General features: G+C 34.9%; 1 protein-coding gene across 6 annotated transcripts in view; it reads left to right on the top strand.

Moving 5' to 3' along the window:
• HERPUD2 (HERPUD family member 2) overlaps positions 1-14,687 on the top strand; it is a 64,726-nt gene that overhangs the window by 15,029 nt on the left and 35,010 nt on the right. For 5 of the 6 annotated variants that reach the window (XM_016957266.4, XM_063815300.1, XM_063815299.1 and 2 more), the window contains 3 exons: positions 8,777-8,854; positions 11,725-11,838; positions 14,453-14,607. In XM_016957266.4, coding sequence (XP_016812755.1) covers positions 8,777-8,854; positions 11,725-11,838; positions 14,453-14,607 — 347 coding nt within the window. The remainder of the gene's footprint in view (positions 1-8,776; positions 8,855-11,724; positions 11,839-14,452; positions 14,608-14,687) is intronic. The other variant, XM_054687462.2, reaches the window with a different exon arrangement.

Below are 14,687 nucleotides of genomic sequence, written 5' to 3'. Positions count from 1 at the left end.
CTGTACTCCAGCCTGGGTGACAAAAAACCAAAAACTTCAGATTATTTGAAGGCATTTGGATATTCAATTGAAAGTAACAGTTTTTCTTAATGCAGGTATAATTCACATACTGTAAAATTTGCCCTTTAAAGTATATGACCCAATGGTTTTTAGTACTTCACAAAGTTGTGCTGTCATAATCACTGCCTAATTCTAGAATATTTTCATCACCCCAGAAACTCCATACCTATTGGCAGTCACTCCCCATTCTTTTTTCTTCCAGTGTGCTAATCTACTTTCTGTTTCTTTTTTTTTTCTACTTTCTGTTTCTATGGATTTGCATAGTCTAGACATTTCATATAAAAATAATCATATGGATTTTTGTGCCTCCTTTCTTTAACTTAGCATAATGTTTACAAGGCTCATCTACATTATAGCATGTGTCAGTATTTCATTCCTTTTTGTGGCTGAATAATATTCCGTGTGTGCATATATTTATATACACCATATTTTGTTTATCCATTTGTCAGCTGATAGACATTTGGGTTGTTTCTACTTTTTTTTTTTGACTATTAAGAATAATTATGCTATGAACATTCTTGTACAAGTTTTTATGTGCACATATGTTTTCCATCATTTTTCGTATGCACCTAGCAATGGAACTGGGTATATATTGTGTCATAGGGTAACTGTATGTTTAGCTTTCTGAGACACTGCCAGACTTTTTTTCACAGTGGCTGAACCCATTTACATTCCTACCAGCAATGTAGGAAGGGTCTAGTTTCTCTACATCCTTGCCCATACTTGTTTTTGCTTTATGTATTTTGGGGGCTACTATGTAATTTTGTTACATTTGTATGTTCTACATTTCTGAAAATTGATGTGACCTTGCTGTGGAAAGATAAAATCATTTATTCAAAGTTGACTACTAATTTAAAGAAAAAATACTAAAATACTAATATATGATTGCTTCTTTATCATAATTTGCTAATATCAGTATCATTTGTAGAAGTGAATCAGATGAATTTAGCACCAGCAAGTGTTTTAATGTTGTGATTCATAGACTGAATATTTCATTTTTGTTTTTCACGATTACATGTAAAATAACTAATTTAACAAACTTCAAATTAGGTGGTTTCTGCAAGTCTGTGTAAGCAGTTTTGGACTCATAACACCTCATTTAGCAGATCTACACTTAGCATATACTCTGTGAGGCACAGTAGTGGGCTGTGGGAACACAGTGACAAGCAAGATGGCTACGGACCCTTTGTTCTTGGCACTTTTATTTAAGAGAAAAAAACACATGTTGACATAATTACAGGTTGTGGTTTGTGTTACAAAGGATATAAACAGGATGTGTGAGAGGGAATACTCTACTGTAGATTTGTAAGTCAAGGAAGACCTCACTGAGGGGATTATTTTAAAACTGAAATCTAAAAGGTGATTAAGAGTCAGGTATGCAAGAGCTGGGGGAGAATACAGCAGGCAGGGTGTCTGAATTGAGAGAGCTTGGGAGCTAAGTGAATGTCAGTTTGGCTAGTGGGTAAGGAGGAAAGAATACTGTCGGGGAGTTTGGAGAGAGACAGAAGCCAGATCTGGCCATGGAAAGGAATTTGAATTAAATCCATTGTAGTGGGAATCCATCAGAGAGTGACAGGATTGATCTAAGTTTGTTTTGTTTGTTTTGTTGTTTTTGTTTTTTGGTTTTTTGAGACAGGATCTTCCTCTGTCACCCAGGCTAGAGTGCAGTGGGAGTGATCATAGCTCACTGCAGCCTCGAACTCCTGGGCTCAAGTGATCCTCTCACCTCAGCCTCCGAAGCAGCTGGAACTACAAGCATGCCCTACCACACCTGGCTACATTTAAAAAAAATTTTGAGGAGATGGAGTCTTGCTATGTTGCCCAGGCTGGTCTTGAACTCCTGGGCTCAAGCAGTCCTTCTGCCTCAGCCTCCCAAAGTGCTGGGATTACAGGTATGAACCACCATGCCTGGCTGATTTAAGTTTTTAAAAGATCACTGGAGCTGCTGACTGTAGAATGGAAGCAAGAAAACCAATTAAAAGACTATTGCAGATGCCCAGGCAGGAGACGATGGTTTAGATTAGGGTAATGGCAGTGTAGGCAGAAAGAAGTAGACTGATCTGAGAGGAACTTTTGGAAATAGAGTCTATAGGATTTGACGATGGTTAAATATGGGAGGCAAGGCAAAAGAAAGAAAAGTTGAGGATGATGCCCAGGTTTTTGGCTTAAACAACTGGTCACAGGTTGTTATGGGATAGGGAAGAAGTAAGAGGAAGGATTTAGGGAATTGGGAATTGAAATGCATTGTAGAATTTGAGTTGCCTATTAAAATATATGAAGATGTCAAATCTCATAGCAGTTGGGTATATGAATCTGGGTCTGAGAGGGTGAGGCCTTGGACAGAGAGACAAATTTGCAACTTGTCTGAAGAACCCTAATGTTTAGAATTGGATGGGAAATTTAGCAAAGACTCTGGCAGGGCAAAAACCAGTGATATGAATGAAATGTACACACGCCTACTAATGGTTTTTCTAAACCTTGATTCCTCTTCCAGAGAAGCAAATGATAAAGGCTGCGGTGTCTGTCTTTCTCCTTTCAAAAGTCAGAAACTTTTGCTGGGTGCTATTGCATCTTTTCCTCCTACTGCTGACAGACTTGCTTAGCTATTGCCTAACTGTTCTGTTTAGTAGGTGTAGGTGGTTTTAAAAAAGAAGGACTTGGAGATAAGGGATTAGCAGTCTCTTTCTGGGATACTAGTCATACTACTTCAGTTAGCTGTATTTTGGGTTAAATACAATATGTGCTAGCTTTTAAATTTAATAATTATTTGTATGTGTGGGACCCATAGTTCTGGGACTAGGAATTCTCAAAATCTTCTGAGTTTTTTTCTGGATAAAAAATTAATATTATCAATAATCTGGATAATCACTTTATAGCCATCATGAGATTTTGGTACCTCTATTTTTAACTAAATGATCTTCCTAAATTTATTTAACTTGTATTGCATTGCAAAGTTTTCCAAGCTTTGGCTTTTGAAGTCTCTGACTGAAAATGACCTATTGTTTCCGTGAAAAATTTGTTTTAAACCTGTCTACTAACAAATTATGGGAGTAAACATTTTAAGTAGGATTGCCAGTGTACTCCATTTATATGTATTTTGATCAGTAGTCCCAAATACTGAGTTTTCCAGCATATTTTTTCCCTATCTTGCTTAGAAGTGATGCTTGTGATAAAATATCTGACAAATTCCATTACTTTTACAGTTTAATAGGAAAATGGAGATTACCCATGTAGAAAGCAGATAATATATTAACATCTAGAAGTAGTTGGTAAATACTACATTCTTTAACCAAAAATAAAAAAACATAAGTTAGATAACTTATGTTTTGGATACGGACTTCTTTGACTAACATCAAGGTATTTTTTCTCGTAGAGAAGGTAAAATTAATTAAAAGATTTCCTTTTGTGATTTATAAATGTCATTTTAAACTGAGACTTTAGGCTGGGCGTGGTGGCTCTCGCCTGTAATCCCAGCGCTTTAGGAGGCTGAGGCGGGCGGATCACTTGAGGCCAGGAGTTTGAGACCAGCCTGGCCAACATGGTGAAATCCCATCTCTACTAAATATACAAAAATTAGCAGGGTGTGGTGGTGCACGACTGTAATCCCAGCTACTCCGAAGGCTGCGGCAGGAGAATTGTTTGAACCTGGGAGGCAGAGGTTGCAGTGAGCTAAGATCATGCCACTGCACTCCAGCCTGGGTGACAGAGTGAGACTCTGTCTCAAAACAAAACAAAAAAAACAACAACAAAAAAACTGAGACTTGAAAGTTCTAATGTGAATTGGAACTTTGTTTTTTTTTTTAATAATGTGAAGTGACAGTCATTGCAACTTTAACCCAACCTGTTTTAGCAGCATCCAAATCATGTTCTTATGCATAATGAACATACACAGCCTGCTGTTAGTCATTCAACTTTTCTGTACTTTTCCATAATCTCATTAGAGCCTCATGAAACTGCATGATGTGGGAGGAGCAGGTACTAGAAATTTGCACCTGATGTTAACTGAATACTCAGTAGGCATTGTGTTCTGTTCTAGTTTATGTGCATTTCCGTTGTTATGAAAATTAAGCCATGTGAGATACAATCTATTATTGCTCTTAACTTACAGATAAGGAAACTGAGGCACAGAGTGCTGGTGATGGGATCTTGTATAAGTTTCTTAGCATCTCTTTAGCTACATCTGTCATATTGTTCTGTAAGTCCAACTCCTGTACACAAGACCCCCATCCCTTATTAGCTGCTGAAGGACATTGCTCTTGAAGTTGTTTTTCTCTCTTGCATCATCAGTTTTTTCCTTTCTACTGAATTACTTCTGTTGGCATATAAACACATTATTTCTCTCTTGAAGAAAACAAAAGCACAAAAGAATAAAACAAACCAAAAGGAAGACCCTCTCTTGATCCCATTTCCGTTCTAGCTATTGTCCTATTTCTTCCTTTAAGTGCAAAACTGTTTATAAGTTGTATGTATTTGCTATCTCTACGTGTCTCTCCTTTTCTCTTGAATCAATTCCAATTAGGTTTTTACCCTGCTACACCATCAAGATTACCTTTATCAATGTCATTAATGATCTCCTTATTGCAGGATGCTATGGGGAAATACAGAGATAAATAGAATAATATGAAGGGAGGACACTATACGTAATAATGAAAGCCTAGAAACGCTCAAATATCCATTAACAAACTATAGTACTTTCATATAATGGAGGATTGTGCATTTGTTAAAAAGAATGGGGAAAATATTTTTATGCTGCTAAGCAGTAATCTCCCTGGTTTATTAAGTGAGAGAACAAGATGCAATAGAGTAAGTATACTGTACTACTTTTTATGTAAGAAAAGGCGGAAAATAGGAGTATGTGTGTATTCAGCTTTGTTATGTTGTTAAGCATTGTAAGGGCAATCCAAAATCATAGAGGGGACAAGGACAGAACTAAAGCCTCTTTGAATGCACCTTGTTTATAGTTTTTACCTTATTGCCGTTTTTTGTTAGATATAATTATAAAAAAATAGAGAAATCTCTAAATGAAAACAAGAATTAAAAACTGTCAGGATGATGACACAGTTACAAGAATTATTATTTCAAGTAACTTTGAAACACTGTATTTTGACTAGTGACCTATATCCTAAGGACAGAGAAGATCAGTGAGAAATCTTAAACTTTGTTCAATATTGTTAGTAACAATCTTGTTATTGTTAATTTGAGATTACATGTAGTAGGATAAAACAAATTAGTACATTTGCTAATGGCAGGTATTTATTAGTGTCATTAGCAAGAAAGATTTTCAGGGTGAGAGAAGATACAAATAAAATGAGTGAATACTATTTAATTGGAAATGTCACAGTGAACTCAGGATTTAAGTTTCTCTTTATAAAAATACATATTTTCTAGCTCTGCTTACTGAAGAAGTAATGACAAGTAAAAATCAGTACTCCTAGCTCCCAGATTTTGGTCTTTAGATACCATTTCCCATTAAAATGAATCATGGATCCTGGAGCAATGGCTGATTCCAGGTCTGGGGCATGAAATGTGTAAGATGAACTTCTGGGGCATTTTGTGCCTGAGAGCAAGGAAGCTACTATTAGAGACAGAGGTCATGTTAAACTGATGCAGGAGCCACCTTGTAGGGACTCCTACTGGTCAAAAATGTGCAATTTGAGGTTCCCCTTGTCAAAAGTCCTCTTGTCATACAAAAAGTAATTGGAATCTGATCAGCCCTCTAGATCTAACTACATTGTATAGGAACTACAGGAATATGCTGAGCAATACCAGGAAGATACAGTTTGCCTAATCAGACTGGAAAGTTCTACGAGACAAACAATTTCTTCAACACATAAATATCCTGGGAAAAATTTTTTAAAAATAGAAACTGTTAAAAGATTAAAAGAGGCATAACAGTCAAATTTTGTGTGTGAACCTTATTTGGATTCTGATTCAAATCATCTTTAAAAAGCATTTTTGGGCAAGTGGGAAGAGTTGATCTGCATTGGATATTACATATTAAGGAATTATTTGTTGAATGTGGTAACATTATGGTTATTATAAAACTTACTAAATTTGTACAGGTGAAGAGAAATGATGTGTAATATTGCTTTAAAATACAGTACTCAGCTGGGTACAGTGGCATATATCTGGAGTCCCAGCTACTCCAGAGGCTGAGGCGGGAGGATTACTTGAGCCCAGGAGTTTGGGGCTGCAGTGTGTACCATGATCGCACCTGTGAATAGCCACTGCACTTCAGCCTGGAAAACAGAGTGAGACCCCGTCTCTACATTTTTTTAAAAAAAAGATTAAAATACAGTATTCTCTTTGAAGAAAAGAAATGAGGGATGGATGAGACAAGAATAGCAAAATTTGGTAATTGTTGAAGCTGGGTACTTGAGAGTTCTTGAAGATGGTACCTGGGGGTTCATTTTATTCCCTCCACTGTATGTATGTTTGATAATTTTTATAAAGGAAAAAAATTCACAAAAAGAGACTGATGTCCTTTATGCAGAGTGATGATATGACATAAAAGTATCTATTTATTAAATGTTTGGTCTGGTAAAAAAGTGATAGTTTATGATGACTGTAATACAAGAAACTTCTTTAGGTTCAAATTGTGATAAGTACATTATAGAGATTTATAAAGCATTGGATAATTCATTTTGGGCAGGAATTAAATCATTGATTATATATTTAGCATTCAACTTATGGTCATATAGTTTGCCATTCAGTGCCTATATGGATATAGGAAAAAACTAACTGAGTTTCTCCTACTATGCTCTCACAACACGCAATACAGAATGCTTCTGTAATGTCTGGTCACCAAAATGTGTGGGGATTTCTCTCCAACAACAAGGAGTTCTGCAGATAATTCTCCAGAGGACACCAGCTGAATGTCCTTTAATTCATTGTACTTCTGACACTATCTACCTGGGGATAGATTCCACAGGTTGAGGGCTCAATCCCACAAGACTGCCCCCCTTCATATGTGGTCCCAAGCACAGGTTGTGGTCTGTGTTTTTGACCAACTGGTTATAAATTGGGGTTCCCGTGACCCCCTCCTGGGGTTCAATTAATTTGTTAGTGCAGCTCACAGAACTCAAGGAAACATGTTACTTACATTTGCTCACTTACAAAGGATATTATTACAAAGGATACAAATGGAAGAGAGATGCATAGGACGAGTTCTTGGAGAAAGGGCTCAGAGCTTCCATGCCCTTTCTGGGCCCATCCACTCTTGAGGAACTTCGACTCATTCTACTATGCTGGAGCTCTCAGAACTCAGTCCTTTTGGGTTTTATGGAAGCTTCGTTAGGTAGGCGTGATTGATTAAATCATTGGTCATTGGTTTGTCAACTCAACCTTAAGCCACTCTCCCTCTCTGGAGGTTGGGGGTGGGGGTGGGACTGAAAGTTGCAACCTTCTAATCACTTTGTTGGTTCCCCTGTTAAATTGTAGGGTCCCCCAGCCACCAGTTGTCTTATTAGCACACTAAAGATACTCATCTTTCTGAAGATTCCAAGGATTTTAGGAGCTGTTCGGCAGGAAACAGCATGAAAACCAAATACATTTTACGATACCACAGTGCTCCTCTCTCTCTCTCTCTCTCTCTATATATATATATATATATACAGGTTGTACGACTTATGATTTTAAAACCTGTGCACTGTATTTGATTGTTTATATATAGGAGTTTGTACATGTGCATTTGAGGAACGGCACACTCCAAAATGCTTCCAGGAGAAACTGGAATATGTGTAATGGTTAAGTATCTTGGAAGGATAGCTATACCTTTGATGTGTAAGGATGCCTGAACCACAGATCTTAGTATGATAATTTCTATTATGACTAATTTTAATATGAGAAGACCCTTTTGTAGCAGCCATGTTGAATACATAGTCTTAAAAATTGTTATAGTTGTGACTTGGATTTGGCATATTTAACAATTACTGATATAGCTAGTATTTGTTTTGATAAAATTCAAAGAACATTCACCTGTTTTGCAGTTATGAAGTAGGCCTTATGTGGAGTATATACAGACGCTTTAATTTTACATAATTTCATATTCTGGTTGCGTATAGAGATGGCAACTGACTCTCCATGCACTTGTGTTGATTTTTCTTTAGTCTTGCGTTTTTGAAAAACTTAACAAAGGTATTTGTGATAGTGGCAGGAATAATAATTAGAATAGTAAGTAAATTTATAACTAAATCTAAATGGCTCTTGAATTAAAACCAATAAATTGTTCTGCACAATATTAGTAAGGAAGAAAGTAAGTCTTATATATTATCTTAGATGAAAAATTGACAAAATAAGGCAAAATGATTCTGGTGACATCGAAATTTTATCCTACTGTTGACGATTAATATAAGGCCAACCACTTTCTCATTTATATAGTCTTGAAGATTTTTTAATGATAGTCATATATGCATTGCATTACGGTTGAAAAGACAGACTTCCAATTTACCTACCTGTTCCCCCTCCTCAGGTTTTTAAATGTGTTAATTATCTGTACTTTATTATAGCTACAATAGATACACTACCATTTGCTGAACTCTTAAATGTTTTTTTCTTAAGTAGAATTTGGAAAAACAAAAATTCTTAAATTGTGTCAGTTTTCTGCTTACTTGTGCCTAAAGGGAGTTTTATTTTACCCATAATTAGGCATGTTATTCCCAACCTTCAATTTGCATAATTAGAAAAGTTGAATTCTTTTCTTTGTCCCATTTCTTAGTTGACGAAGGATCAGAGATTGGTGTATTCGGGCAGACTGCTTCCCGATCATCTGCAGCTGAAAGACATTCTCAGAAAAGTAAGCTTTTCTACCACTATTTGATACCAGATACATTCAGAATGTGAGAGGAGATATGTTCTGAAATTTTATTCAACCAGTTCAGTTTTTAGATACTTAAAATCAATCCCTTTGCATGGTGTAACAAGTAAAGATAAATTAGAAAGTAACATGATAGTTTCTTGTTAGTTTAGGTAACAGTTCTGTATATCCATCTGATAGTTAAATCTGAAGTACGATTATGTATTCATGTTCAGGTGTTTGTCATTTTTTGTAAGAAAATGCTATTGACGTCAGTAGTGTAGAAGTAGAATGTTCAGTAGTGGTGACGGATTTTCATTGATAACAGTCTTTCCTCTTAATCTCCTTTTTGCCAACTGCATGATATTTTTATACAAATTGCTTGAGTTGGGAGTTTAATTTCAGGAGGAAATTAACTGGTCCATCAGTTAGCAAACTTTGTGGGTGCTGAGAGCTAAGATATATTTCAATACATTTTTATATTTCAATATTTTCAATAAAATCAACTTGAAGGCTAGTTATTTTAGTGGTAGCTTTTAGCTTATGTTCATTTGTGGAATTTATACTTATAGAGCTTTTCAGCATTTGAAATGTTGCTTTTTGTTGGTGAGTATAGCAGAATTGAATTTCTTCTTTGTTTTGCCTTAGATCTTTGACTTAACTCTAACTGTTGTTGTGGATATTCCTTATCTAATTTAGAAGATCTGTATCTTCTCCTGTATGTTTATGATCACCTATGGGAAACTTTAAAAAATATATTAGTATATTCCTTCTGCTTAGACAGTTGACATTTTAGCTTTGCCAATGTGACTTCTTGCTGTTATTGGCAATATGTAGTTTCAAATTGCTAACATGGTGTAATACCCACTCCCTCAAAAATAGTGGAATTTGCAGCAGGTTTTTTTTTTCTTTCTTTCTTCTTTTTTTTTAAAACAATTTTTTAGAGCTGTTTTAGGTTTATAGCAAAATTGAACAGAAAGTACAGCAATTTCTCTTACATTCTCTGACCCCACATAGGCACAGCCTGCCCCACTATCAGCATCCCACACCAAAGTAGTACATTTGTTACAATCAGTTAGCTTACATTGACATACATTATCACCCAAAGTCTGTAGTTTATGTTAGGGTTCACTCTTGGTGTTGCACTTTCTATGAGTTTTGGCAAATATATAATGACATTGTCTCCACCAGTATAGTATCACTTAGAATAGCCCTAAAAACCTCTGTATTCTGGCTGTTCTTTTTTTTCTCTTGTTTTTATGCTGGTGCTCAGAAATAAAATATATTTCGGTATAGTCCTTTCTGCCATCTGCTCTTTGAAATATAGATATATTAATTATTTTATGCCAAGGATAGCTTAAATCTGCACATGAAGACTTTTAAAAAGATTTTTGCTGCCAGGAATGGTTTCAGGCCAAACAACTTAAAATAAAAACTGCTTCAGTCAAAGAACTCTTGTGCCCCTATATAAAACATTTTGAGTAATACATTTATGTTTTGAATAGTTCTTTCAACTGTTTTTATTAAAGTCAATGTACCCCTTTACTTTTTTCAGTTAAATACTGCCATTAGCTTTACCTATTTAGTCACAAAATGTTTTATAGAAACATTCCCAAGATAAATAAATTCTGTGAATTAATTGTGATTAATAATGACCTTTTGGAACTAGGTTTCTAAGGATCAACATCTTATACTTGTATGCTTGTTAATATTCTGTATTAAGAAGCTAAGGGAGACGTTGAAAATTAGGAGTGTCTTCAACCTCCTTTGCCAGGCGTACCTTCTGTCATGCTGTCTCTGAAGCCTTTCTTTAGCATTCTAACGCTTAGTAACTTCTTCCTCCAAACTCCTAAAGCAATTAAGGTTGGGCTTCTCAGTTTCATGAAAAAAAGACTGTTCTCTGTGTTTCTCTAATTGTGCTGTAGTGCACTAGTCTACCCTCTTAACAATATCATGAGCCTCTTTAAGGAAGGGCCTTTTGTACCCTTTCTTGGATTTGTCTCCAAATTAAGCACAATTATAGGTTCATGGTAGGCAAGTGATACATTCATAGTTTCTAGTAGCTTTGTTTCCCTTTCTCCCCATTTGGTTATCTTTCTTTCTGCTCCTTTTTCTTTGTCATTCTGTTCTTTTCTTTTTAAAGAACTTGCTGACTCATCCTTCATTGTTCTCTGTCCTCCTTTATTCCTTCTTTCCTTTCCCCATCTTATTTGCTGGCTTTATGTCTAAGTATAAATAAATATGCTTATGATCTCACTAAGCTAAAATGCCAACCCTAATCGTTATTTGGAATATTTTTCTTCAGTCATATTTCTAGGTTTATGGAAAAACATGGGATATTTACAGAATATAGTTTAAATGTATGCTTTATATCTGCGTATAGGTGTTATAGATAAAAATAGTTTTTGACTGAAAAAAAGAGTAAAAAAAATCACCTTGCTAAAATTAAGGCAAATGTGATTATGATGAAGTTATTTGAGTTTATTTTATAGTTGCTAAGCCTCAAGTGATGGAAATATCTAAACCGTAAAAAGTTTAAGGTGCTAGATGTTTTCATGCTGAAATTATAGATTGTGCTGTTACAACTTTCACAACATTGTTTGCTTTAAGACTGCTTCGTATGCAAAATAATTTTTTAACACAGCAATTGCAGAGTATTTAGATCATTTTCCAAGTATGGAGAAAATATTGAATTCAAAAGGATCACAAATAAAATGACAAATTTACCTTCAAATGATAACAATTTATCAGTAATTAAATGGCTAGGCTTGAAAGGGACCTAAGTTTTAAGTATTTCAGTTTAGCTACTGACTTTTTGAACTGTACATTTTGTAGTACTACCCTTTAAATGTAATCTTCTTTAATTTTAGCAAGATGAGTATCATATGGTTCATCTAGTATGTACTTCTCGGACTCCTCCCAGTTCTCCAAAATCCAGCACCAATAGAGAAAGTCATGAAGCATTGGCATCCAGCAGCAATTCTGTGAGTTGTTTTGGGAGGAGTAAACATTGAACTTTTCTTTTTTTTTCGTCGTCGTCTTATTTTTTGCCTCTAAAAACTAAATGAAAAACAGAACAATTGGAGCTTGTGAATTTTGAGATTGTGTTTTGAACTAAAGTTAGGCATTTTGTAAAGTTTACCATTTTGAAAGATCTAATACGCAGTGTTATCCCTTGAAGTCTATTCACCTTGAGTTATAATTTGCTGTATGGCAGGTCAGTAATAGATTTAATCTTCAAAGGTTTAATTACTGGAATACTCAGAAAACGGAATTATGTTACGGTTATATAATATAAACTCTTAGGCCAATGACGTTTCAGAAATATGCCAGGTATTTAAAATAGTATATTTTATTCAAGGTGGATTAAATTGTTTAAAATTTAAGTACCCTAAATCTTCTTGAAGTAGATGACTTGGTCAAGGATTTTGTTTTTTAAAAATGACTGGATTTGGGTGTACATTCCACCTGCTTGGGGAGGAAATATTTAATGTATTAATCTCTTTCAGACTTGGGTATTCATTCCTCCATCCTTATTTTTCCATCTGCCTAAAATTGTTTTGGAAATGTTTTGTAATAGTTGACCTTCTCAATTTAGACATTTTCTACAAATTTCAAAAACATTGTCCCCAATCCTTTTATGTTATTTTTGGTTTCCCATAAAAGCTTTCTATGACACCTTTGCAGGTGAGAGGATTGGATGAGTGGAAGCTTGCTTTCAACTTCTTGAGCAGTCAGGGAACTTTTCTACTGCTAAGTATGCTTTCCTTGTCAAGAATCCAGCCAAAGCTTGAAAGAGAGCACAAGTGACAGGGGTGGGAGCTAGTTGAAAACTCTCTCAATAGATACTAGTTAACTGCTTCTTTAAGAAACTAGCTTCTCCAGTTGCTGTATTTAATTCGTATTCTCTTAATGGTAACTATTTCCTAGTACCAGCCATGGGAATTTAGCTTACATTAAACTAAATAAAATATGCCTTGTCAAAACACCCAAGGGTCTTTGTATGTTTCCTGCCTTGGCATGGAAAGGCACAGACATTGGCATTGGCACAGAGTTTTTTTTTGTAGTCGTCGGACACAGTTGCATTGCTTCAATTTTTGTTGGGAAAGAACCCTCTGACTTTGACTTGTCCAGTGGGTTGCTCAGCCATGATTTTGTGTCATTAGTGTGTATATTTGTTTTTTTCAGTGTTATGAAAGCCTGAAAAGTATCAAAGGAATGTTAAGTTGAATTCACCTTAATTTTTCATGGTTCAGAAATTTCAAGGGACTTGAAAATATTTTAAAGATCTAATCATAAAATAATTACCTAATAAGGTCAGAAATCATTAGTTCTAGAGAAATTAGGTTGTGCTGCCAAATGACTAGGCTTTTCTTCTAATAATTGTATTAATGAACACCGTATTATGATGGCCCATTTAATGAGAAATCTTGCTGAAAAAGAAACCTTTCCCAGTTTATGTTCCTAAGAATCCGGACTCCTTAGTAAGATATTTGATATCTATTGTGTGTGAAGTAACATTTTAAAAGTTTTTGTTAGTCTTGCAAAAGACTGGTGTGGACTGTTTTGCAAAAGACAGTTTTGGACCTTTCACATTGCAGGACTTAGCATGGGAGTCATGCAAAAAGACATCCTGTCAATAGGAAGGCAGTACGGGTAAAATACAAGTTAACAAAATTGTTAAAGGAAGGATGTTAAAATAATACTGTACCTAGCTTTTTAAAGTGGAAGAACTATAATTTATGTAAAATGTAATTGTGTTTTAAATGTACATGAAACACTTGACAAACTATTTTCAAACAAATTGGGATGGTCTTCAGGGAGTTATATTGTTTATGGTTACTGAATCCATGAGCACGAGAATAAAAAGATTTGAGCATGAGAATAAAAAAATACTGATTAACATCTTGATTCTCGTAGTTCATTTTGTAAAAAAGCAATATTTGTTGGTGATTTCTATAAACTAATAGAATTTTAGAACTGAAAGGAATCTTGAAAATTTAGTCCCATCTCATTTTCTGTAGGAAAGTGGAAACTCTGAGAGGTTAAGTGAACCTTTAAGGTTATAACTCTTGTTAATGTCAGAGATAACACTAGATTTTAGATCTTTTGATTTCTAGCCTGTTTCTCATTACTTTAAACCAATGTGTTAACAATAGCATGTTGTACAGTACTTGGCACATAGTAACTGTTTAAATGACTCAGTAATTAGTACCATTTATTGAACACTTTCAATAAATGTATGTGTTAGGCATCATGAAAGAAGCTTTGCATGCATTAATTTAATCATGTGAAAAGAGCTTTTTATGCATTAACTTAATCCTCAGAATTTAATATGCTGTTTTTGTATATTATAATGCTCCTCAGCCATTTCTAGTTGAAAAAATGGAATATTTTAGTTTAATTAAGCAGTTTTGATAAGTTTTGACTTATCAAAATTAAAATATCTACTTATACTGGACACAAGATGTAAAACAGTAAATTTCTGAAATGTTATTTTGCAGAGGGATTTCATGAATACGTTTTTAGTAATGTGCCTGTAATTTTATGATTGTAAAGAACTAAATCTCCTTTTAAAAATTACATTTTTATTTGTAGAGTTCAGATCATTCAGGATCAACAACTCCATCATCTGGTCAAGAAACCTTGTCTTTAGCTGTGGGTTCTTCCTCAGAAGGATTGAGGCAGCGTACCCTTCCACAAGCACAAACTGACCAAGCACAGAGTCACCAGTTTCCATATGTAATGCAAGGGTAAGTGAAATTGTGGTAGCTATGGAATGTGATTGGGGCCCCCTAAAAATGAATTGCTTTTGAGTTTCACTATAGCCTCT

This window comes from Pan troglodytes, chromosome 6, assembly GCF_028858775.2.
Source record: "Pan troglodytes isolate AG18354 chromosome 6, NHGRI_mPanTro3-v2.0_pri, whole genome shotgun sequence".
In the NCBI taxonomy this organism is placed as follows: domain Eukaryota; kingdom Metazoa; phylum Chordata; class Mammalia; order Primates; family Hominidae; genus Pan; species Pan troglodytes.
The sequence above is the reverse complement of the archived record's forward strand: the minus strand, read 5'-3'. Positions and strand labels throughout refer to the sequence as shown.